This window comes from Macrotis lagotis, chromosome 1, assembly GCF_037893015.1.
Source record: "Macrotis lagotis isolate mMagLag1 chromosome 1, bilby.v1.9.chrom.fasta, whole genome shotgun sequence".
Taxonomy (NCBI): Eukaryota; Metazoa; Chordata; class Mammalia; order Peramelemorphia; family Peramelidae; genus Macrotis; species Macrotis lagotis.
The window spans coordinates 164,017,395-164,043,007 of NC_133658.1; the positions used below are offsets into that span (position 1 = coordinate 164,017,395).

Sequence of the window (25,613 nt, forward strand, 5' to 3'; positions counted from 1 at the left end):
GAGGAAATTGAGTAAATAGGAGAGTTGTGCAGGGCACAGGGTCACAAAGACTATTGAAATTTGAACTCCCAATTAGAAACTACCTCTGGTCATTTGGTCTAATCCATCCCTAAATAGGCAGCAGATCCAACATTTGCTTGGAAAACTAATGAGGGCCTACCTCTCTCAGGGCAGCTTAGAATTCCTTTTGGATAGTTACAATTCTTCAGAAATCTAATCATTCAGTGATAGCCTATTCAAATACTTAAATATGGTTACAATGCCTTTACTGGCCTATCTTCTCATACCTGGCCTCAATGTCCCTGGTTTTCCGTGAGAGTTGTATCAGAGTCTCAAAGGACTTCTTAAAGTTAACATACCCATATCTGTGGACTGACTGGCAATTGAGGATCCTGTTATTTTTAAAGGTATTAAAACGAATTTAGCCCTTAAGCTTTCTTTCCTAACATTGACAATCTAAACCTTTTAAAATCAACACATACAGCTATTTTGGAAACATTTCAAGTATTCAGTGGTACACAACAAATTAGTAAATACTTGTTAAGCATCTACTATCACTAGAGAGCCTATCTAAAAGGAAGGCACTAAGCCACTGAAATTTTTTTTTCCCTTTTAAGATTTTGGCTGTTGTGATAAAATGGATTCATGAAGGGAAATATTAGAATTAAGTAGAAAGGCTAGAATGAGAAATAAAAATTGTAATTATTATAATAGTCCAGATGAGTAAAGGTAATACAAACAAAAAGGGTTCTAATGCAAGATGTTAAAGTTGAAAGCAGTCAACTATTTTTTTCCTAATCACACCCAATGATTATACCAGTTTTGAACTTGGGCAAATGGAAGATGGAGGATGGTGCCCTGATGAAAATTGGGAAGGGGTAATAACATTAGGTGAGGAAAGGTATTGACATCTATTTTTGGAAATGATGAGTTTGAGATGCTCATAGGACACTAAAGCTTCCTCAATTTTCTTAACTATATCTCCAGTGTGGAAGTAAAGTCCTGTAATTACAATTTGTTCAATTATAACGAGTAGATACAGCACTCTTCCTGCTTTTTATATACAATTCCCACAACCTTCTTCAGATAAAAATATTGTTACTAATGGAACAAAGGTCATCCTACAAACTTGGCAACTCCATGCTTATAATGGTTATTACCAGCAAGATTTCTATAGGACTCAATACTATCATGATAAAATGTTCTAACTTTAATGTTGCATTTAAGACATTGCAGTATATTTAACTTTAACATAACAAACACAATTAAGATGTACAAATTATTTCTACATGAGTTTCAAAAAAATTTGTTGTATCTATAAAAACGGATTCAGTATTGAAGTTAGAAATTTACAATTAAGGAATCTAGTTATTAAAAAACTATTTTAACATTTTAATTTATTTTAAAAGTATTTTAATTTCAACAGTATACCATAAAATAGCTTATAGACTCTAGATTTTAAAAGTTGATTACCAATCAGATAGTTGATTGTGCTTTAGTCACAATAACTATTCAGGTATTGTCTGAGTCTAGATATAATTAAATACTGGATATAAAGAACTTATATAGCTATAACACAGTGAACCGAAAGGAATCATCCATTCATCAAAAGATCAAACAGGTAAAATTTTATTATTCCTTGAAAAGTTACAAAAATTTAAGACCACCAAACTACCATTAAATAAAAATCTAGTATCCAAATTCCTTCCGAATGTGAAGGTTTTTTTTCCCTTTCTCCAAGAAATTAAAAAACAAACAAAACAAACCCTACTAGAGGGAGGAAAACAGCCTGCAATTTTTTGCTCTGGATATAGATACAGAATGCAGTTTCAAAAATTGTAGTTATGGTGGTGAAACTTTTTAAGTCACTCTGAATATTTTACTAAAAATAGGTTAAATGTGCAATGCTAGTATAGGAAATGGTAATATTACTGGCAAAATGAATAAAACAGACTTTCTCCAGAGAAACCTAATGGTTAAATACTTGCCACTGGTTTCATGAAAAAAAAAAACTATCACAATTTTTGTTCTTAGAAAATTTAACAAAATAAAACTTAAAGGAAAAACAAGTTATGAGCTAAAATATTTAATGGTTCTATATGCCTAACATCAACATATATGGATTTACACCAAGGACCATATTTGAACCAAAGTACTTCACCAAAATATAGCAAATTAAAAAACTGGAAGACTTGTATTAGTACTGTAGAGCTCAAACTTGGCAAAGTACATCTTTGTTTTGTTATTTAAAGGAGCACCAGCAACAAGCACAAAAAAAAAAACTCAAGGAAAAAACTAAAACATCTTGGAAGTGAAATGAGAAGATTATACTGAAGAGTTTTAAATACCTACTGAAATCATTTATTACACCTAGTACTAAACATTTGAGTCATGGTCATTTGAAACACCTCAGGTAAACATTTGGGTTCTATAGTGTCATAAAACATTCTGATCTTAAATAGGGAAGTCAAGCTAATTATACCTAATGATGATGATGTCTGTGTACGTTTAAAGCCAAAGCCACCACAATGAACTCTTTAAGTATTCCCACAATCACTACATTTTGCTAGAGGAATAAAACTACTAAGTCCTCAACAAATTCTCAAGTTCTTGCACATAATTTTTCAGCTCCTTCTGACAAAAAAAAATTGCACTATTGCTGGACTCTTTGGTAACAATTACACTTGGAATTTCAGAAATGACTAAGGTATTTGTAGTCTTACTTATAGAGCCAATGAATTTATGATTAAAACTTAATTGGTCCATTTTTGTACCTAAGTGCTATTAAAAATGAGCTCAACAATACACTTTTTCAATATGAAAAAGGGTTGAATTACAATGATCCCAAAGCTTCAATTACTTGGCTTGATTTATCAGGGAAGATACTTGGCAAAATATGGTCCCAACATTATTTCATCAAGGAATCAACTCAACTGGAAAAACATTCTAATTTATCACAAGAATTCATCCAGAAGGTTAGGTGGATTGAGACAATGAGAACATTCTGAGACAATGAGAAAATTTCACAGGAAATTAAGAAACTGAATTGTAATCAATGTAAAAACTAGGTTCAAAAGAATTTATCTGAATTTTGTTTAAAAATAAGAATAATCAAGCTTTATAAGTACAATAGATCTACTCAAACATAGTAGAATCAAAACTGTTGTTGAAAGTATAACTGAGATCATGCAGATCATGGTCTGGAAAGTAAAATTTTTTAAAATGTTTTGATAAAGATGTGCAAGTACCAGGGATTTCAGGAAAATCTGGGGATATCATTCATAAAAGCCCATATTTTCTTTCTTTGCCCGCTGAAAATTTTAAGTATGTTATTGGCATGGTTCTGGGCACAGGCAATGTGTATTCAGTCTTTCTTATGTTGAATTTTCTCAGCAAACAACTTGAAGCAATCATTCTATATTTGATAAAGTATGAAGTGATGGTTGAATTGAATCTGTCTGTGTATGAAGTACTGTAAGATCACTTAATGTGGTAGCTATGAGGGCTTCCTGGGGGACAACAGGATCATCTGATTTACAGTCCATATCTGTAGTAGGACTGTTTTCATGTAAAGCAGTCAGAGCTCCTTGGACAGAAGTCAAGTTTTGAAAGTGGCTATTTTCTGCAAATGAGAGCAACTTTTCAGATATTTTGGGTGATGGATAGTCCTCATCCATTTGTTCAGTTTTATGGCTGTCTTCATTCTTGGGTGAACCTTCTACAATAACAAGGAAAGATTTCCACGGTGTGTTCTTATCATGTATCTACAAAGAAACACAAATATCATTAAGTAATTAAAGGAATAAATAGAACAAATAAAATTTCTTGAATTTGATTTCTTTAAGCACCCATCCTTTCAAACTAGTTGTGTGTCTCCTGCTTAAATTGGGGTTCTGAACTCTTTAATTTTATCTCTATAAAACAGGACCTAGTACTAGTATAACTGGAAAGTAAATAGGAATTCTTGGAAAGAAAATAGCTAACTTGCTTGGGCAAATCTAAACGAGTTGCTCCAGGTCAAATGGGAACTGAGGTGAAACCAAATATCCAAACTCATCTATCCAAAAAGAAAAGGGGGGGGGAGAAAGAGCAAATAGCCCTAAAATATAAGCCAAGAACCTAAGCATGAACATAAATATATCAACCTATTAACATTATTACCAACTTTATTAAAAAGCTTTTAAGTATGTCTACCTCCTTTTAGAGGTGAGGGACTAATGTTCAGAATGAGACATACTTTTGGACATGGCTAATGTGAGAATTTGTTTTTGCTTGACTATGGATATTTGTTATAAAGATTTTTCTTAAGTAGGATGTGAGAGGGAAAGAAAAAATGCTTGTTTCTGGAAAACAAAATTTAATTTAAAAAAGTCACTAATCATATATTATGCTTTGCTTAATACTACTACTACTACTCTATTGGTTCAAATACAGGTAATCTGCCATCCCTCTCCCCCTCTGCAAATTTTAGCTCATAAAAATCTTGAATATAGCTTGTAAGGAGCTGTTAGATGTTACTTGAGCTTTATTTTTAAGCACTAGCAGCATCAGTCTTTTTTGTCCTGACAATCTCGAACATATATATGCTAGAGGAACTTAAGTTGGATGATCCTATTGCTTGTGATGCAAAACAGAAAAGGCAGATAAATCCAGTTTGCACACACCCAGTGATGAACTACATTTCTGATAGGAGCCCCTAAATAGGAATCTTATTGCAAGTACTACAACATCTCTTTCCCTTATGATCCTGAAAATTAAAAGAAAAAAATTAGGGATGGATGATGGGAGGAGACCTGGAATACTCCTATTCAAAGAAACTAATTCCTTTTTCTGTAATTCCTGACGCTGCTGCTAGAAGGTATATAACTAGGGAAATGTAATTCAATGTCATACAAAACGCAAAGAGGTGACAGAGAGGCAGAGGTGATATGAGGAGAAAGAACAAGTAAGAATGACCTATTTGTATTCACCACCTCAAAAATTCTGGGGTCCAAGTAATCTTGGTCAGAAAGTTGTTAGTTCAAGGTAGGACTTAATAAGTTTGCACTACAGTTCAAGGTAAGGGAGGAGAACTGAAAGGAAAAGTTTGCACTTAAATTCCCAGAGCAAAAATAACTTAAAAACTTACAGCCAAAACAATATAGTGAAAATAGATTAACAGAATGAAAGGATAGTATGGGATAAAGAAAAGATGGTAGAGAGGAGAAAAGAAAGTACCATTTTTTAATTTCATTGCAATGACATGTGGGGCCACCAGTGAGGGAGAACTGGCAAGATATTCCTTCCCCAAAGCTCATGACATTAACATCCCCTTGACTTGATAAAAAATTGTTACACTTAATCTGAACACAATGTTCCCAAGGTAGAACATTGATCAAAATGAAGTTCAAAGTGAAAGAATTTAGGAAATCTCAAAAACCACCATTTTCTGGAAGTTGCTAACAGAGGGAACAAGAGGAATTTAATAGTTATATATTCCATGAAACTTAAAGATTGTTTTCTTAAAGTCAGTAAGTTGTTTTTGTTTTACATGTTTCAGAATTATAAGTATTTCTTATACTTTCACACTCAAAGTTTCTGATATTCACTATTCTAAATTTCCCCATTTTTCAGTATAAGAGCTCATTTATTATTTTTGGCAAAATAAGAGCTCAAACAGACCAATATTTAATGTGGTGCTTTTATGTAATTATTTCAAAGTATATTTTTTTTCCCTTTCAAAGATATTTCATTACAGGGGTGCAGCTTATACTGAACCAATTCTAGATTTTGCAATTTATCACATCACTATTATCTGTCTCTTTAAAAAAAAATAAGAGAACTGGAAAAAAACTGACTGGTAGTAAAAGAATTTTTACAAAATTTTTTGATTTTAATTTTAACTATAATGCTCTGGGCACTGAACTGATGGGAAGGGAGCAGGTGAAAGGAAACATAGAAATCATATATTCCTCCTTACTGAAGTGTGTCGCCGAAGAGTGGACTTGTCTGTGAATGTTCGTCCACAGGCATTGCACATGAATGGCTTCTCTCCAGTATGGATTCGATGATGTCGCTGCAAGGCATTAAGTTGTGTAAACTGTTTACCACATTGATCACAACAATATGGACGTTCACCTGGAAAAAGAAATATAGTTTACTGGTGCAGTCTCTACTGTCAAATATAGATACAATATACAAACACACTCCTCAAGGTCTATTTTCTAACTCTTGATGTTCTCTAGGAAACTTAGGAAAAAGGGCAAATGAAAGCAACCCCTCTGTGATGTCCTCCTCAGTCACAAAAGTCCCACTTCTGGGGTCTCAATAAGCTTAGACAGAAAGTTGTTATTTGGGGCTAGACCTCAGAAAGCCTGCAGTTCAGCTCAAAGTCAGGGAGAGAGGAGAAAGGAGAAGTCTGCACTCAATTTCCAGAAAAGAAGTATCTTCTAAACCTATAGCCAACGTAAAAACAATGAACAGAATGAAAGGACAAAAGTGGCACCTAATAAAGATAAGATTTTCATCAATTCCAATTAAATTTCTAAATAAAATTATACCAACCATTTTGAACAAAGGCTACAAGTGCCAGCGGCAGCACTCCTGCAACTAACATTAGCTCAATCAATCCCACATTTGAAGTGTGATGCAGCGGAACCAAGCCTTAGAGGTTCCAAGGACAGCTCTTCACTAGACCATGGATGCTCATATATCTAACAAAAGGAACCCAGTTACTAATTTTAAAGGTAAACCCCATCCTTCTCATCAGTATACTGGCTGTGTGACTGAGGAAATCACTAACCCTTTCAGAGACTTTGTACAACCAGTCCTGGTAAAGGAAGTTACTCATCAAGGTGCTGCAAGTCCAAACCCTAGACAGGCGGACGGACAGAAGAATAGGTAGACAGATGATAGAGAGAGATGGATACAGTCATAACTATAGTGCTTTAGTATTTTCTTGTCCATGCCTACTCAAAAAAATCCCACATATTCTGACCCTGGATGAAAAACCTCAGACACATTAAGAGTATAAAATCTCACATCCTGTCTCCAGGTTAAATTAATTACAACTTTGACTAATTCCTCTTTCCAATTCCTCCCACATCAGAAGTCAGGAAACATAAAATGTAAAAATGGCATTTCAATACCCTTTACCCCCAGGAAGAGAAAGGCATTGGAGTGAGGAAGACATAAAGCCCTGTCGCTGAGGCACACTGGTATGTAAGTCTGACCAGATTCACAGCCTCTCAGTGCCCTTGAGCTACACTCAAAGACTTTCAATTTCTAATGAACTTGCTGATCTGTAAAATGTGGAGGGAGCTTTCACACTGGGAATCCTTTAAACTGATGAAATCATTTGTCTAGACCAAAACCATAATCAATATTCCCACTGAAATAGTACAGCTTTTTGTTCAGGTTACAAACTGGACAGGCCATTCCATTAGCTGAGAACTCATATAAACTTGATTTATAACAATTAATATAACTGACAAGCCTGGCTTGTCACAGGAACTCACCTCCTCCTTTCTTTTTTTTCAAATAATGATGTCATTTAGATTCTAGCATCCCACCACCATCCCTAGAAAAGTCTAATCTTCATCATTTATTTTATAATAATTTTATTGTAAATCAAATTGATTTTGCAATAGTAAAGGATCAAAACCTTTGATGGTGCAATAAAACTCAAGAGAGACCATTTTCCAACTCTGACAAGGTTAAACAGGTGATCATTTATGCTCTGGAGACAGTGTCAAAAGAAACCAGTGCAAGAGGAGTAGCACCAGTGGAGCAAAAGGAAACCCAAGAAGCTTTGAAGACTTATCATTCCCTAACCTTCCACAATTTTAGACAGAACCTGGGACTAGTTCCAGAATATAAGAAGGGATAAAGGAAAAAGAATACTACTTATAGAGAAAGGAATGTATGCAGCTCCAAGTTCTAAAAATATTCCTCTACCCTCATGACCTCTGTGTGTGTGTGTGTGTGTGTGTGTGTGTTGTATAAGTACTATGCTTCTGGTACAAGTACATTGGTGGTTAGACTGAAAATCATTCTACAGCTAAGAACATTGCTTTCTGTGGGGAAAGTGTTCTGAGATACCAAAAGAAAAAAAAAGTGAAGACACTCTTCTTGCAAAACAATTCCCTTTTCTACATTGTTCAAGTCATACCTGTATGGACTTTAATATGCTGGTAAAGTGAATTCCTCTGTGCAAATGTCCTGAAGCAAACTTCACATTTAAAAGGTTTAGATCCTGTGTGAATCCGATTATGATGTTTCAAATACTCCTTAGAAGCAAAACTTTTGCCACATGTTTCACACATAAAAGGTCTTTCCCCTAAATGAAAAATAAGAGATTTAAACAAAAAACTTTTAATATACATAAAGCAAAGATAGAAACAAATGGTCTCAATATCATTATATAAATATATTGGAAGTCATCATTTATAATATCCTATGCCATTCAATAACACCAACTATAAGCAACAGAACTGATACTTGAGAAGACCAGTTACCCAAACTTAATCAAGAGTCTACAAGCAAGAGCTCTTAACCTTTTTTTGTGTTATGCACTCCATTAGCAGTTTGAAGACTTATGGGTTCTTCAAATGTTTTTAAATGAATTATATCAACAAAGGAAACTAATTATACTAAAATTCAATTATCAAGTATCCAAAAAAAGTTCTTAGACTTCCTCCTGCACTAGAGTATTTGTACTGTCTAGACAATCAGAATTATAAGATTCTGGGAAGATGGCAGAATAAGGCAGGAAATTCCCGTACAAATAGTTTAAAATAATGCCTCAAAGCCAACCTTAGAGCAGTGTGGCAGAAGCCATTAAAAGTTGAGCTAAAGCAGAATTCCAGCCTAAGCCAACTTGGGATGAAGTTATGAAAGATCAGACCACCTGATTGAAGTAGATACTTCTGGGCAGATAACCCAATAAACAACAGGTGGGGCATCTGATGGTTTATGGGGGTGGGGACTGGCCTTGAGGCCCAGGTATGTGTGGATCAGACATGGTCTGAGGCTATGGCGTAAGCGAGGTGTGAGAATACATGGGTGAAGGCACTGATGTCTATGGTCACTCTGAAGATACCAGCGTACCTATTTCCAGGGCAGAGAAGTGAAATGAAGCTTGTAGTCCCTGGAGGGACCATAGAAAGTAAGGACATTGGAGTGACATTGTTGCTGGGGGTCTTGATCATAGCTAAGGAGGAGTACCTGAGGAAAAAGTCCCAGAGAGAGTTCAGAAAACACCATGAAAAACCTGAAGCCTTAAATATTACCCCCCCCCAATACCTTGGGAGGAAAACCTCATTCCAACATAAAGTGAACAGCCAAGAAATAAACTACTCAAGCAAATTACTATGGTGATAATAATGATCAGGGTTTAAACTAAAGAAAATGGTGAAGTCAGCTACAAAGAAAAATGTAAAATGGTCCCAAACCCCAAAAGCATTCTTGGAAGAGCATGAAAAGGACTTTTAAAATCAAGGGAGGTTGAGAAGAGAGTAAACGAAGAAAATTAAGTCAATCAATTGGAAAAAGAGATCCAAAAGCTTGCCAAAGAAAATAACTCCTTAAAACTTGAGATTTGGGCAAGGGCAAGCTAGTTATTTCATAAGTTGCTAAGAAACAATGAATCAAAATCAAAAGAATGAAAATATAGAAGAGAATATGAAGATTTATTAGAAAAACAACTGGAAAGCAGATGAAGGAGAGTCAATATAAGAAGTGTTGGGCTACTTGAAAGTTAAGATTAAAAAAATCTAGACACTATATTTCAAAAAATTATTAAGGAAAATTACCTTGAAGTTTTAGAACTAGGGGTAAAATAGAAATTGAAAAAAATCTACTGGTCACCACTTAGAAGAAAAAAAAGTCACAGGAATATTAAAACTTCATTTCAAAGCTCAGAGGTCAAAGAGAAAACACTTTAAGCAACTAGAAAGGAACAACTGAAAACTATGAAGCTAGAGTCAAGATAAACACAAGATTTAGCAGCTTTTACATGAAAATACTGAAGGATATGGAATATAATATTCCAAAGAGCAAAGGAGCTGGGTTTGCAACCAATAGCTCAGCACTAAATCATTGGGGGGGGGGGGGGGGGAGAATGGATATTTAATGAATTAAAAGTCTCAGATATTTGTGAGAAAAAGACCAGAACTGAACAGAAAACAACCTACAAGAATCAGGAGAAACAAAAAGTAAGACTACAAATTTTACCCCGGGTCATATTATTTACTTCTTATAGGCAAAACATTATTTGTAACTTTTACTATTACTAGGGTAGTTTGAAAGTGGAGAGAGAGAGAGAGAGAGAGAGAGAGAGAGAGAGAGAGAGAGAGAGAGAGAGAGAGAGAGCGTGCGCGAGCGAGCTTAGAATTGAGTTGACTGATGGAATGATCCTAAAAAAATATCTTTGGGTGGAAGAGGCAAAATGGAACAATGGAAGAACTATTACAGTAGAAAGCAAGAAGGATGGAGAGTTGGTAGTGCTAGAACCTTATTCTCATTAGAACTGGATTTAAGAGGGAATAAAATATACATCCAAAATGGTATTCTTAATTTATAGAGAAACAGTAAGGCAAGGGAATAGGAAAAGGAGGGATTCTTAGAAAAGCATGCAAATGAACAATAGAAAGGAAGAGGAGATTAGGGAAACAGTGATCAGAAGTAAATTAGATGTCTGACAAGGGAAAAAAAGAGTATAAACAGTAAGAAAAATATTATGGAAGGAAATGCACAACTAGTCATTCAATTACCAAAAAACCCATAAAGGAAGATCAGACACACATACACACACACACACACACACACACACACACACACACACACCCCAAATGGTGTTTTTTTTTTATAGTATGGAGTGGGGAGGGAGGAAGATCATTAAAATATACCAAAAAAAAATTAAATTTAAAAAGAATTACAAACTTCTGATATAAGGAGTTGCTGGATTATTATGAATCTTTCTCAGAAACATAAAAACTGATTTGAGAAGAGAAAGATTTTTGCAAAGTATATGTGAACAACAATTCTTTTATTAAAAAAAGGTAGAAAAATGTCCAAGATAAAGCTTAGTCACCCTGGACTAGGTAGTCATGAAAACTCAGTATTATTTCACCTAAACGTCATGTTAAAATATTTATTTTCTTCTTAGGGCATTCTGGTACATGACTGTTTATTCTTTCATCCATTATGATCACCAAAACTTCATAAAGTTCTAGTAAAGTAACAAGACATTAAGTATAGGGGAAAATACCTCATTACTTTTTGCAGATGGTGTTCTATATTTTATCTCAAGAAGTCACAAAAGTTGTAAATTAAAAAAATGGAACAAATAATTATTTCAACAAAACGGGAAGATGTAAAATAAATCCACCCCACCCCCGAATTTCTGTAGACTACTATCAAAATCTAGCTGGAAAAAAAAAGACAGAAAAATCCCATCCCAAATAACTTCAGAATATATAAACTATTTGGAAGTTTATTTACTGAGACATATTCTTCTGTATTCATAAATGCACCTACAAACCACCCATTGTATACAAATGAAGACAGAACAAAATACTTGGAGATGTATTGTTAATTAATAGTGGTTAGGTCATGGTAACGTAACAATGATAATTAATAATAATAATACTAGAAATAAATACCGTTAAAATTACTCATTTGCTAAGCCAATCAAACCACCAGAGGATTGTCAAACTTAGAAAAAAATAACAAAATTCATCTGAAGAAATCAAAAAGATCAAAGAGAATTTTTTTTAAAAAGTAGGAAGGAAGGGAACCTTGAAGAACAAGATCTCAAATTATACTAAAAGCAGTAATCATCAAAAGCATTTGGTAGAGGTTAAATAGAAATGTCTCTCCAGAGAACAAAATTCAACATACAATATATAGAAGCAAACAAAAAATTGCAATCCTATATTTGATAAACCAAAAGACTCACTATTTGACAAAAATCTATGAGAAACCTAGAAAGCAATTTGATAGAAATTAGGCATAGAACATCTTATTCACACCTTAAATCAAAATAAGCTTTAAACATATCTATAAACTTAGTCATAAATGATATCTTAAGCAAATTAAAGGAACAAGGAAGAAAATGCTTTCTACAATTATGAACAGAAGAAAAATTGATGACCAAACAAGTGATAAACAGAATCACAGAAGAAAAATTGGGCATTTTAGATTATATAAAATTAATTTTATTACATGAAATTACACGAGAATAATAAATGGGAAAATATCTTTTTAGCTAATATCTTTGGTTAAAGGTATCATATCCAAAATATCTAAGGAACTGATACAAATTTATGAAAACCAAAGCTATTCTCCAAATGATAAAATCATCAAAGGAATACAAGGAATTTTCAAAGGAAGACATACAAAAAAAAATTAACAGTCTCACTGGAAAACATGCTCAGTAGGAAAATTAAAACAATCCTAATGTTTCATTTCACACTGATCAATCTGGCAAAGATGACAGAAAAGAAAATGACCTAAGAAATTAAATGTATTCCTATCGCTTTATTGATCTATTTATAGCTAATTGATTTTGCCTGTAATTGCCCAACTCATTGGGTCTTTTGTCTCTGAACTTAGTTCACAAATTTAGCTGGCCTGTAGTGAGTTAAGTTTAGAAATTCAGTTCTCCTAATCACTGTTCTAATTAATTCTGTTACTTTGAGGGTGCAGAGTCTAGTTCACTATCCTGAACCATGAAAATGGCCTCAAACATGAACTTTCATAATCAGAGGAATTTAGCTTCCCTACAAATTAGTTTAAACTTATTATTAATGGGGAAAACCTTCAGTTTCTAGGAAATTACAAAGACCTCTGGCATTATCTTTAGGGCCTGACATTAGCACTAAAATATGTTGTCTATCCTTGCCTAACCTTGTAAAATTAAGGAAGGTTCTATCTCCCAGGGGAATTTGCTATCCTTCATGTACTAGTAATTGTCTCAAGATGTAGGTGAGGCCCATAAATCAATCTAAGGCAGAAATAGGGTGGGGTTGCTAGCCCACTCTGCTTAATCAAATCATGTCCTCACCCCCATGATGTTGCCACATCTATAACCAATTTTATTAATTTTTCACCAACTCAGGTTTGTTCTTTATTCTATGCATATAAAAAAATACAGTTGTATCTCCTGTCTGGATCCTTAATTATAACCATTATTAATTAGCAGATTAGTATCTGCTAACACTTGACAGCAGAATCTGGCAAAAATCAGGCTTAGACCAACATCTCATACTAGATCCAAAAATAAATTACAAGTGAATATATAAAAAAGTTATAATAGCAAATTAGGAGCAAGAAAGAAGCTATCTTTCAGATCTATGGATCATAGGAGTTTAGCTTCCCTCCAAATTAGTTTAAACTAGAAGAAAAAAATGACTAACCAAGCAAGAGGATCACATAAAATAGACAATTTCAATTATATAAAACAAATTTTTTTCACAAACAAAATCAATATAACTAAAATTAGAAGGCAAACAGTTAACTAGGAAAAATTACTTGCAATAAGTTTAACTGATAAAAGTCAAATATTCAACATATACAAGGAACAAGTTCAAATATAAGACCCCAAGAGCCATTTCCCAAAGGACATTAGTCAAAAAAGCAGTTTTTGAAGAAATTCAAGCTATCAACAAGGCCCTGAAAAAGTACTCCAAATCACTATTGATTATAGAAATGCAAATTAAGGCAACTTTAAGGTTCCACCATAAACCTAAGTGGACTGGCAAAGATGACAAAAGAGGAAAATGAAAAACATGGGAGGGGCAATGTTGGTGGAGCTGTGAAATGGTAAGCCCTTCTAGAAACTAACTTGGAACTATGATCATATATGTACTATATTATGAAAACACCATCAGACTCAGAAATAGCACTACAAGGCCTATATTCCATAGAAATCAAAGAAAGAAAAAGATCTACTTGTACAAAAAAAGGAGCTTTTTGTTAACAAAAATTGAAAATTAAATTTGAGAATGGTTAAAATTATTTGGAGTATATGAATAAAATGAAATATCACTGTGCCGAAAGGATGAAATGTCAAGTTTTAAGAGGAAACCAGGAATAATTCTAAATACTGATATAGAGAAAATAAGCAGAATGTGATTTATACAAAACATTATAGAAAGAATCGAGTATAGAAGACTTTTTAAAAGAACTCTTGATTAATACAATGATAAATCACAAATTCAAAAGAATAAAGAAACACACCATTCTTCTGCCAGAAAAGTTATGAATTTAAAAATAACAAAAAAGAAACATAAATTTTTCAGACATGGAAAATATAGAGATTTGTTTTGCAAGTATCTACTGAGGGTACCTCCCCTTTTTCTTATTGGAGGGACAAAACAGAAGCAGATTGAGGGGGAAAAAAGTGATTAAAAAAGAATTAGCAGTAGCAATGTCAAAGACACCATATTCTGAGAAATCTTCAAAAATCAATCAAAAATACCAGTCCAACACATTATTATGAGCATAGGAGCTAGGCTGTACAATAGATAGCATAGAGTAAGAAAGACCTGAGTTCAAATTCTTTTTCAGAAACTTACTATTGGTGAATGAACAATTCACTTAAGCTGTTTGCTCATCTGTAAAAAGAAGGCTCTATTAATTAGCACTGATCTTCCATTTGACTGAGGATAAAATGACTTAATAGGTGTAAAGCACTCTGCAAATCTCCATGCACTATAAAATGCTAGCTATTATTCTATTTACTGTTATATAATTATGTACATTATTTTTAGTTTATGTTGAAGATACACACACACACACACACATACACACACACACATATACACATATATAGGTTTATATGTTAATGAAAAATCTTGAGAGGAAAGAAGGGAAAGAAAAAAAGTGGAAATTTTGGGGGTGGGGTCAGAGGGAACAAGAGTAAAGGAAAAAAAGAGGAAAGAAACATTTTTAAAACATAAGCATCTGCATTTCTGTATTTTACCAACAAAACCTAGCTGGATGAGATAGAAAAATTTCATCACAAATAACTTTAGAATGCCTAAAACATCTGGGAATTCATTGGGAACAGAAAGTTAGAAGGAAATGTAGTCAAACATTGAATTTATTAAATAAATTCATATATTCAAAAGTAAGGCAAGATATATATATATATATATATATATATTTATATATTTATATATGAAAACTTAGAACTAAAAGTTCATCCTTCAACTCAAATAAAGTCAGATTTGAGATTTCATAAAACAAATGAAATTCCAAAACAGTAACCAAACTAACATGTCTATAAATGAATATTGCTTTTTAAGTTATAATTGTCATTAAATAAAAAGTAAATAGGAACACGTACACTTGGCATTTCGTTTTCTTAACAAAACGATCTTATCCACCTACTTTTTCCTCTCATGTCCTTTATCCCTACCCCTAATAAGCCATGTCTAACTGAATTTTTGACACTTTAGAGAATCTTGCTGTGAAATTATATAATCGAGTTCCTTTATTTAAAAAAACAAACTAAATAGAAATCTCAGCTTTTTTATATTTCATTTTACTTGGTTTTATATCAGACTTAGGTGATTTTATAAGCAAGGAAATGCGCAATATTATAGACCATTCCTAGAGACATTTAACATTTTAATTAAATTCTCTATTTTGTATACTTCAAATTGCCTTTTTAGAAAAGGTTCCAAATTAATTGCAACTATAGTTTAAATAATCAAGATGTAAACTCCTAAGTAAGTGGAGATGCCTATAGCATAAAAAAAAGAATACTTGAAATCAGAAGATCTGGGTTTGAATCTTGATGCTAATCTGTCTAATTTTAGGCAATTCATTTAATTCTTTTTGCCCTATTTGGACATCTGTAAAACTAAGGAGTGTATGTATACACATTTCTAAATTCCTTTACAAAGTGATTCTGCGACTTTGATGACAGCACTTACCTGTATGACACCTTTTATGATATATCAGCATGTGGTTTTGAGTGAATCTTGCACCACATTCATCACAGACAAAAGGTTTTTCACCAGTATGAATTCTGAAATTACAACATTCCAGCATAATTCAGAATGCTTTTTACTTCAAAGTTCATGCCTATTTGTCTTTTTCCAACTACAGTGCCCCCATTCCAATATTTTTGAAATAAATTAATTTAATTCAAAACCATCTTTTAACAGACAATGAAAAGGTCAAGTAAATGGAGGTATCATCTTCAGATACTAAATTTTCAGATGCTACAAAACCTCAGATACTAAAATGATTATCTGATATAATTGTATGAACACTGCTCTATGAATTTTTATTTATATCTACAGATTCATATTAAAAGATCTTCATATATTTCTAGTTTAACAAAGTTTTAATAAACTTTCATAAAGTGCAAAATAATCACCACTAACTCAAATTATATTCATTAAAAATCCCCAAATAGCAAAACCAACCATAAATTTCTAAGGAACCATTTTTTAATTGCCAGTTTTCTAATTCTAAAAAAAATATTAGGACAGTATATCTCATTTTCTAAGGAACCATTTTTTGATAAACTGTCAATGTACTTTGCAATATAAGAAATTTATGATGGAAAATTATGTCATTTTTATGTTATAGCACCAATCAAAACTGGGAAAATGTCCTCGAAAGGATATATGAACCCAATACTAGAAAGCAAATAAAGATGTCTGCATTAAGACTCAGACTATCATACTTTTACCTCCTGCCACCATCTCTATCCCGAAAAGGCTGAGAAAAATAATATTGCCCAGCCTACCTTCTTTAAAAGTCTGTTCTTTCTGCTTCAGCAGTAGACACAGAGACCAGAGAAATTATAAGGTTTTGTTTGTCACTGATTTTACTTTTGGATGAGAAATTAGAAAAGACTCCAGATCATTTTTTAAAAAATGCTTAGAGACTGTCATAGAAATTTATTAAGATTCTTTAATGCAAGGTCAACTAGATGATAGTCAAAAAATAAACAAAAATCTATCTCATTCTCCCTCAGTTATAGATAATACATAATTAAGCGATCATCAAATGTTTATTAACCCTTTTTAAGTGCCAAGCTTTGAACTAATAGTATTTTAAAATTCAAAGGAGGAATTAATGCAAAAGTGTACTCAAACTGTTCGGTATCCCAACTCCTAGGTACCTTGGTGTCCTAAAGGTTGAGAAGCCTAATGCTGTCTCTAAACCTTGATTCCATTTAATTATTATAGAAGAATTAAGGTTCAACAAAGAGAGAGAGATCAGCCCTTTAAACCACTAGAGATTTTTTTTTTTTTATGCAATGCAGGGTTATGGACAAGTGCCCTCTCCTGAAAATACTGATTAAGTTTTCCAGTTGGGATGGGAGAAGATAGTATAAATGTAACCAATTAGATCAGATGTTCTTAGTTTTATTTGTGTCATGAATACTTTGGCAGTTTGGTTAAGGCAATGGAACCTTTCTCAGAATAATATTTTTAAAAAACAAAATATACAAAATAACTAAGGAGATCAATTGCATTGAAATTTTTATCAAAATATTTTTTAAAAAAATCATAGATCTGAGGTTAAGAAATTCTGCTTTACATTAAACCTGTGGAAATGATAGTTACTTCTGGCAATCCCTAGGTTGAAAAAAGGTAGTCCTCCCACAGACTCTCAAATCCAGAAACCATAAATTAATCATTCTTTCAGTCATTATTAGGACTTGAATTCAAATAGGTTAAAATTGGCCAAAGTCATAATTCGGTCTTGCTTTCTTCAAGCATAAAACCTGGAAATAAAAAATACTGCAATTTATAAAAGTTGCTTCCTTCTGAAGTCAAGAAGTGTTTGTTGTCCGAGTACCCACCCCTTAACCTTTCCAAAAGTACAATGAAGTCTATTCATACCTCATGTGTGTTTTCAGTGCAGAAGGTTGGGAAAACTTGGCTTCACACTCAGTGCACCCATATGGCTTATCCCCTGTATGAGTTCGTTCATGAAGCCTCAGAGCTGTTTTGGAGCTCAAGCCCTTGCCACATTGCTGGCACTGATGGCGTTCCCCACCACCTTCATGAACTTGAAGAATATGCCTTTTAACATCTTTCTTCCTTTTGAATTTTTTCCCACAGAGTTCACAGGGGAAGTGGCGTTCACTGCTATGTACATGGCGCTGATGGCTCTTCAAATTACATCGGTTTGCAAATGTCTGGCTGCATGTATCACAGCGATAAATTATTTCAGCAGCAATGCCATGGTTATGTTTGATATGTTTCAGGAAACTCTTCTCATAGAGAAACTCCTTTTCACAGGTGGTGCACTTAAAGTTGCTCTTTTTCTTATCATCCTCTTCCTCAGCTTTTTTCAAAGCTTCCTCTAACTCAAAGCTGGCTTCACATTCCTCATTCTTTGGCTCCACATTTTTTGTCACTGGCTCTATTAACATTTCCACATCAAGTATGCTTTGGTCTTCTGGAGATTTGTTCTCCCCAACATCATCTGCAACATTTTTCTGCTGTTCTCTGAGTCTCCTTGTGTACTTCTTCTTAGGGATTTCTACAAATACCTTCCTGCCAGCCAGCCTTCCACTAGCTCTTCTAATTTTAGGATAAGGAGGTTTCATAATTTCTTTTTTCTTATCTACTTTATCCTTTGACTTTCTCAGTGGTGTCTGTGGTATTAAACCATTGCTATTTCTTTCTACGTGGTAATCTGAAGAATCAGAAAGGCTATCAATAGTAGGGACTTCTACTACTATACTTGCCTTAGAATCAAGTAGAACATCATTAGTTTGAGAATTATTATTCTCTCCTGGCTCCTGAGACTCTGAAAAGTTCTGAAGCTCTAAAAGTACTGATTCTAACATCTGTTTCTTTAACTGAAAACAAGTTTCAGATAAGTCTAAACACTTTAGTTTTTCAGCCATTTCCAACATTCTCTGCACACGGTCTTCTTCTACCTGAACCTTTGCAGTGTAGACAAACTCAAGAAAAGAAGCAAAGTCAACAACCTGTACTTCATTTAAATATACATTTGTCCTTGTTCCATCCATCGTCGTCTCATTAAGAAACATCTCCTTAAAAAACTTGCTTGTGGCTGCCAGTACAGCTTTATGAGCCACAAATTCTTCTCGTACACCTTGATATTCCACACTGACAGTAACATCACATAAGTGACCAAGGAGACGTAACTGATGCATTTCATTCAAAAGATTAATTGGAGATGATTTGGACTGTAGCAAAACTGCACCACTTTCCATCTTTCTTTTTTCTGAAAACAGCTTTAAAAGGAAAAAAAAAATAGTTAATAGAATCCATTATAACATTAAAATATTAACAAAGTAAATAAATTTAAATAAAAAAGTTAGAGGATATAAGTTCAAGGGTTCTTCTTCCTGCTGCTCCCTTAAATGTAGGCATAATTCAAAGTCAGGTCACTAGCTCCCTTTATTCTTTCTATTCTCTCTGAGAGCTCTAAAGTATTTTAATTATTGACTAAGTAGAATGACTACTGTGAGATTCAACTCCATGAAAACTTCATCTCCACCCCTGGAATTATATTGGGCCTTGATAAGTGGGCTCCAGCTTTATCCTTGTCTTTCCCTACTTTAAGGCAAACTTCTTGTAGGACTAAGCATCCCTGTTTGACAATAAGTGCTTAATAATGCTTTTGGTACATCTCTACCACCCACACCAAACTTGAATTCCAGTTATATATTTCTCTTTGCTTGCTAGGTACTTCTACTTCCAATACCCTGAAGAAAATACAATCTTTCTCTCCAAACTAATTTCCACCTTCAGATTATTCAAGAAATCATTTTTCCTAGTTAGCCTCAACTCAATTGCAGGCTTTCATCATCAACCCTCCACTACTCTGTCTCCCGAGTCTTTTTCAAACAATGTCAGATTAATCTTCCTAAAACAACTTTCATTGGTTTCCTAACACTAATGCATACAATGAAAATCCTTAACCAGGCACTCCTGTTCCTCCATAACTCAGTACTTCGGAAATCATAGGTCAACATTTATCTTAGTTCTCTAAGAGACACTCCCTACTTCCCCCAAGGTGGTTGTGTTTCTACAACATTCCACAACATTCCTCTCTGCTCTTACTAGAATGCTCATGCAACTCTTTCCCAGACTTCTGGGGTATTAGTCCCTCAATTCTAATTCCAATCTCACACCTTAAATGCCGTATTCTGATCGTCATACACGCTCGTTTAGCCTGAGACTTTGTTACTTGTGTCTTTACAAACGCCCACAGACATATTTGTGTTTCATTTCCCCAGGAAGGCTGTAAGCTCCTGGAGTGCGAGGTCCTCATCTTACCCAGCGTTGTTAAAACCTTACACATGAGCAGATATTCAGATTAATGTTATTTGTGGATGTGAAGCCTGGAAACCGGGCGGCCCTAACAGGAAAACAAATGGCAAGAAAAAGTCCTAGGTAAGGCTTGGCTGGCCGGTTGGCTGCTAGAAGAACCTCGAAAAGCAGCCTGCATCCATCCCGAAGGAACCTGCCTCCTGGCTTCCCGATCTGCTCAAGTCCCCTCGGCTGGGGAACCCGGTGAAAGAAGGGCCCCAGATTTCCTCAGCTTGTTTGCCCAGGCTCTGCACCTGCTGCCGGGCTCAGACCCCGGGCTGCACGAAGCCCGGCAGGGGCCCCGGGGCACTGCCCCAACCCCCTCCTGCGCCCCCCACGCGGGGCCGCGCGTCCTTCCGGGGCCCTCGCCCGCCCCCCGACGCCCGAGCCCGGGCCCGCGGGGGCGTCCCCACCACCCAGGCGGGCCGCGGGGGCCGCGGGGCTGCCAGCTGCCCTAGAGGCCGAGGCCGGGCCCGGGCCGGGGCTCACTCACCCGGCGCCGCACGTCCGCCTGGACAGGGTCCGGGGAGCAGGGACGCGGGGAGCAGGCCGAGGGGAAGGAGGCGGAGGCGGCCGCCCGGCAGCTCGGCCCCCTGGCGCTCGCAGCTCATTGGCCGCCGGGGTGCCCCCTCCCCCCGCTCCGCGGCACGCGCCCGGCCCTCCCCGACCGTTGCCCCGGCCTCTTCCCTCGCCCCACTCCCCTCTCCGAGGAGGGGGTTGGGGGACGCGCTTACACAGTTCCTTTTCTATGGCGCCCGCCCACGGTAACTACCAGAGTGACTCCGGGAACGCCATCTTGGGTCACGTGACGCGACCACGCTGGGGTCACGTGACGGGCGCTTCGCGAGTGCGTCATGAGAGCTCGCCGGAGCCGCTCCCTCGGCGGCGGCTCCGTGGGCCCGGCGCGAGCCGATGCAGCGGCCCGGGGGCGCCCCCTCCCGCCAGGCGGACGCAGGTGCCGGGGCTCCCGTTCCCTCGGGCCCACCGCTCCATCCCCGGAGCCTGGGGCGGGCGCGCGGGCCGGGCCTCCTTCCGAGCCTCCACGGCGGCAGCGTCCGGCGGGCCTCGCCGGGCCTGGCCTGCAGGCTGGCCTGCCTCTCCGCACGGCGCGCCCAGTCCTGCCCCGCCGGGGCCTCAAAGCGTTTAGATACAAGGACACGCAAATCCGTGAAAGATCAGTGAAAACAGAAAATGCCGGAAGACCTTAAGGGGCCTTTAAGCAAAAAGCCTCAGGGCCACGGGGGCAGAACCCGGCTGACGTGAGGGGAAATTGTCTGCACCGAGCGGTTCCTTCTTGGAATACCAAGGACAAAATGGTTGGCAGGCCGAGATCGTGAATCCACACTAGTCTGAAGGAGGCCTAATCCATCCTGCTTCCCCATAACCACATGCCTGGCTATTTCAGTGCTAATGGCATGTACCTTAGTATTTAAGGTAGTGATATTTCAGGCAAAACTTTTTTCAATCTAAAAAAATGTATATAAATTTGTCCCCCGTTTGTGTCATTAGGAGCAGCAGCTAGATGGGGCAGTAATAATAGATATAGACTTCAAACCTGGCCTCAGATATTAGCTGTGTGTTCCTGGGTAAGTCACTTAACCCTGCTTGTCTCAGTTTCCTCATCTGTAAAAAATGAGAAGGAAATGGTAAATCATTTTGTTAAGAAAATCCCAAATGAGGTCAGAAGAGTGGGATATGACTGAAATGACCGAACAACAAACTATCAATGGCTTTGCATCTTACCTAGATGTTTTATTTGTTTTAAACACTTGATTCCCATAGTGAACACTAATTATAGCTTAGAAAAGTTACTTTTTTATGCAGTGAATAAGTTTTACTTGTATAAAAGGATGAAACTCATTTTGATTAAAGTTTTTCCTCTGGACAAAAGCAGTAAACTGTCATTTGTCTGATCCTTTGCCTCTAGTGGTAGTGCAGTACATTTCAAGAAATGTTTTATCACCTAGCTAGAAAATGGAGGCATTTGCTACTGTCATACTGTCCTAAAGGTAGACTTCTTATTATGCATAAAGAATACTACTGGATTGTAGCTTTAAAGAAAAATATCTTATTCAGTAAAATAGAGAAGGGTCATTCTAAAAGTTTTAAAACAGGTAGTCAGAGCAGAATGATTTTATAAAAATAAAAGAACAGTCTTTAAATATGATCAACACAAATACTGAGAACATAATGCTTATAGATTACATATATGTTTCAAGGTTCTGTGACCTTTGGCAAGGTTCTAAGTCACAGTTTCTCTGCTTAAATAAGATAAATCTTAATGAGATATGATCTAGGTTTTGTTATTTTAAAGAAATACTAAAAATACAAACATGACACTAAAATTGTAGTTTCCTTTTGGGTTTTTTTTGGTGATTTCCTAAACTGCTGGTAAGTTTTTAAAAACCATATAGATCCCCAAATAACTTTCTATTATATAATATTAATTTGCATTATAAGAACTGTTAATACATATCATACGATTCAGCTAAGATGTTTACAAAATATAAAGCAACCACATCAATATCAATCAAGCAAAAGATAAAATTTCACTTGCCATTTTTATTTATTTCAAAAATCTCTAAATCCAACTACTGCTTGACTCTTTCAAATTTTTATACTCAGAAAGCTTCTAAAAACCATTCTATAAGCAAACACAAATTAGTCACGGATACTATAGCATTAACTTAATATAAACATAAATTTAATAGTTTAAAAATGGTATGTGGAATTGAATATAAAAGGATTAGTGGCATAATACATTTATAATATGTGAATATAATTTCCAATAAATAAAATCTATTAAAACAAATTTGTTATTACTGATGGGAGTCATATCACTTCCCAAACAATAAAAACCCAAAACAAAACTAAATGGCTATATATAGCATCAAAATGAGCCATCTTCAGTTGAATTAGGAGTTTAAAATTCCTGATCATGTTTCATTATGTGATTTTTTTTTTACCATGTAAAAAGCTTTGTCAATTCAGGTCTCACTTACACACACACACACACACACACACACACACATACACGCAAACACACGAATGATTATTAGTACTATGGTGGCTGTGACAAGCAGTTTTCACAACTGCATTTTCTGGTTTCTATAGTCTGCCTTGGTCACCTGACCAAATTTCAGGTATTGGCTCCTCACTCATACATACATCTGATAAGGTCTCAATTTTTGACCAGTTGTGGTCTTTTTTGGTAGTAAGATCTATCAGGAAACTTCTCCAATGTGCATTTCGATCATGGATCTAATAGAACAGGAGAAAAAAAGAGCACTGGTTAAAAATACTCAAGAAAAACCAGTGTAGAAATCAGAAGTATCCTAAATCATGATAATGGACATTTCTAAATAGCAGTGAGTTATTAATATCAAAATGTTGACTAAAATTCTACCCATGCTATAAAAAGAAGACTGATTTCACTATTTACTACTGCTAACTCTCATGAGCTAAGGCCCGTTTCAGTTGCCTCCAATGTTAAGTTTTGAAATTTACTGAATAAAGTCTAAAGCTTCATTTTTTAATTTATTTTAGTTAAAATATTCTTAAAAATCTTTTAAATTAAGTTTCATTACAAAGTACTGGAGTAAAAGTAAGGAGTTCTAGTTTCCATCTCTGATGTTAGCCCCATAACTTTGGTAAATCATGTAACTCTTCTCAGTTACATGATCCCGTCAAATGATAGATTTAAATTATGTTCCCTATACTTTAAAAAATGTTTCTATGATCCTATCCTAATGAACGTTATGAAAATAATATTTGATATTGCCAAGCCCTCCTACAAACATTAGTCCATTCGGTAATATTACTTATTCAAAAATATTTGATTAAATAGTATTCTTCATGATATCACACATAGGTTTTAAATAAAAAAAATTTAGGACATAATTGTGCAAATAATATTAATACCCCTTATATTCTATATAATCAGCAATCCAGAATTAGCTTTGGACTAATAGAAATATTTGTTTCTTTTACACTTAGCAATATCAAGGAAGGACCATTGATATGTGAGTTAATTAAATACTGAGGTCTATATAGTAAAATGTACTCACTGTTAAATAAAAAATATCAAACATCAAAAATAATTAAGACTGTAAAGCAAGAAAATAATTTTTTATATAGAGACAGTATCAAGCAATGGATAGTGTGATCAGCATGTAGTCAGGAAAGCCTGGGTTTAAATCACAAATCTCTCACAATTACTAGCTAAATCTACGCATCAAATTCTTCATGTATAAGACAGGGATGATAACTGTAATATCTACCTCATATGATTATTTTCAAGTTCATTGAGATAATGTATATAAAATACTAGGTAAATGTCAGGTGCAAATATTAGCTTTATTTTCAAAATGTTTGTACAAATATTATCTCTTTCTCCTTAAAACATCCCTGTGTGGCATGTAAGGGACAGGATTTTATTTTCTTCAAATACCATCATTTTGCAAATTAGGGAAAGTTGAATAGTTATACAACTGGCAACCTCATATGACAGATTAGAGAAATAAGCTAAATCTATTGGCTTCCCTGCACTAATCCTTTATACTTGATTTAAGCATGTTCTAGTTTAGCCAACTGACAGAAAAGGGAAAAAATGGTTTTTCATAGTTATTTAAAAACCCACTAGAATTATGATCAGGAAGCACTGCTCTCCCAGAATCTAAGGCCAGTCACCCATTAGTTATTCAGTGTGTGCTAATGAAGTATGATTGCCAAGTAAAGGATTAACTTTGTTCTGTTCAATTGACAAAGGCTACTTCTCAGCCAGCCAACTCATAAATGTGTGCTATTCATCATAAGGATGACTGGATCTAAGAGTAAAACTCTATTAGCCACAATTGGAGAAATAATTACTGCAATATTATTGTCTTCATATTTTGTTAAGAACAAGAGCCAAAAATATTTGGGGTAAAAGAAAAATAAATTGATGAAATTCTTAATGTCTGTTCATACTAATTTCAAGCTAATGGATATACATTCAAGCTATGTAGAATCAACCTACCGACACATGCCTCCTCAATGTCGACATGTCTGTAAAGGTTCTTTCACAAGCACGACACTTATATGGTTTTTCTCCTGTGTGAATACGCTGATGGCGTCTAAGAGCTCCTTGCTGAGTGAAAGTTTTCCCACATTGTTCACAGAAATATGGGCGAGTCTCTGGAAATGTGTCAAAATCAGTGTAGTTATTTCATAACACAATTTTTAAAAACAAGATTTTTAGAAGGTGAATGAAACACTTGGGTACTGCCCTAAAAAAACTGTCAGCAAGCTGGGTGCCCATCAATTGCCGAA

General features: G+C 35.3%; 2 protein-coding genes across 6 annotated transcripts in view; both read right to left on the reverse strand.

Annotated features, from left to right (window-relative positions):
* Window positions 1-1,607: 1,607 nt before the first annotated feature.
* On the reverse strand, window positions 1,608-21,935 carry GZF1 (GDNF inducible zinc finger protein 1). 4 transcript variants are annotated; one of them, XM_074209324.1, is made up of 6 exons: window positions 21,859-21,935; window positions 17,853-19,222; window positions 15,924-16,018; window positions 8,150-8,317; window positions 5,960-6,117; window positions 1,608-3,764 (listed from the first exon to the last, which is right to left on the reverse strand). In XM_074209324.1, exons 2-6 carry the CDS (start codon window positions 19,199-19,201, stop codon window positions 3,411-3,413), a joined length of 2,124 nt encoding a protein of 707 aa, XP_074065425.1. In that variant the 5' UTR covers window positions 19,202-19,222; window positions 21,859-21,935; the 3' UTR covers window positions 1,608-3,410. The 4 variants fall into 4 exon arrangements, with proteins under 4 accessions (XP_074065425.1, XP_074065424.1, XP_074065423.1 ...); XM_074209323.1 differs by lacking the exon at window positions 21,859-21,935 and adding an exon at window positions 21,076-21,139; XM_074209322.1 differs by lacking the exon at window positions 21,859-21,935 and adding an exon at window positions 21,040-21,123.
* A 1,066-nt stretch (window positions 21,936-23,001) lies between these two features.
* The window catches only part of LOC141504365 (uncharacterized), a 32,562-nt gene continuing 29,950 nt past the window's right edge, over window positions 23,002-25,613 (reverse strand). Inside the window, exons 6-7 of one of the 2 annotated variants that reach the window (XM_074209320.1) lie at window positions 25,321-25,478; window positions 23,002-23,564 (exon numbers count right to left, since the gene is read on the reverse strand). In XM_074209320.1, coding sequence (XP_074065421.1) covers window positions 23,412-23,564; window positions 25,321-25,478 — 311 coding nt within the window. In that variant the 3' untranslated portion in view covers window positions 23,002-23,411. The remainder of the gene's footprint in view (window positions 23,565-25,320; window positions 25,479-25,613) is intronic. The other variant, XM_074209321.1, reaches the window with a different exon arrangement.

Coding starts and splice junctions, on each gene's coding strand:
- GZF1 (XM_074209324.1), bottom strand. CDS start 19,201: ATGGAAAGTGGTGCAGTTTTGCTACAGTCCAAATCATCTCCAATTAAT. Junction 16,019..17,852: donor GCACTGAAAACACACATGAG/GTATGAATAGAC, acceptor TTGTAATTTCAG/AATTCATACTGGTGAAAAAC. Junction 6,118..8,149: donor GCATATTAAAGTCCATACAG/GTATGACTTGAA, acceptor TTCTTTTTCCAG/GTGAACGTCCATATTGTTGT.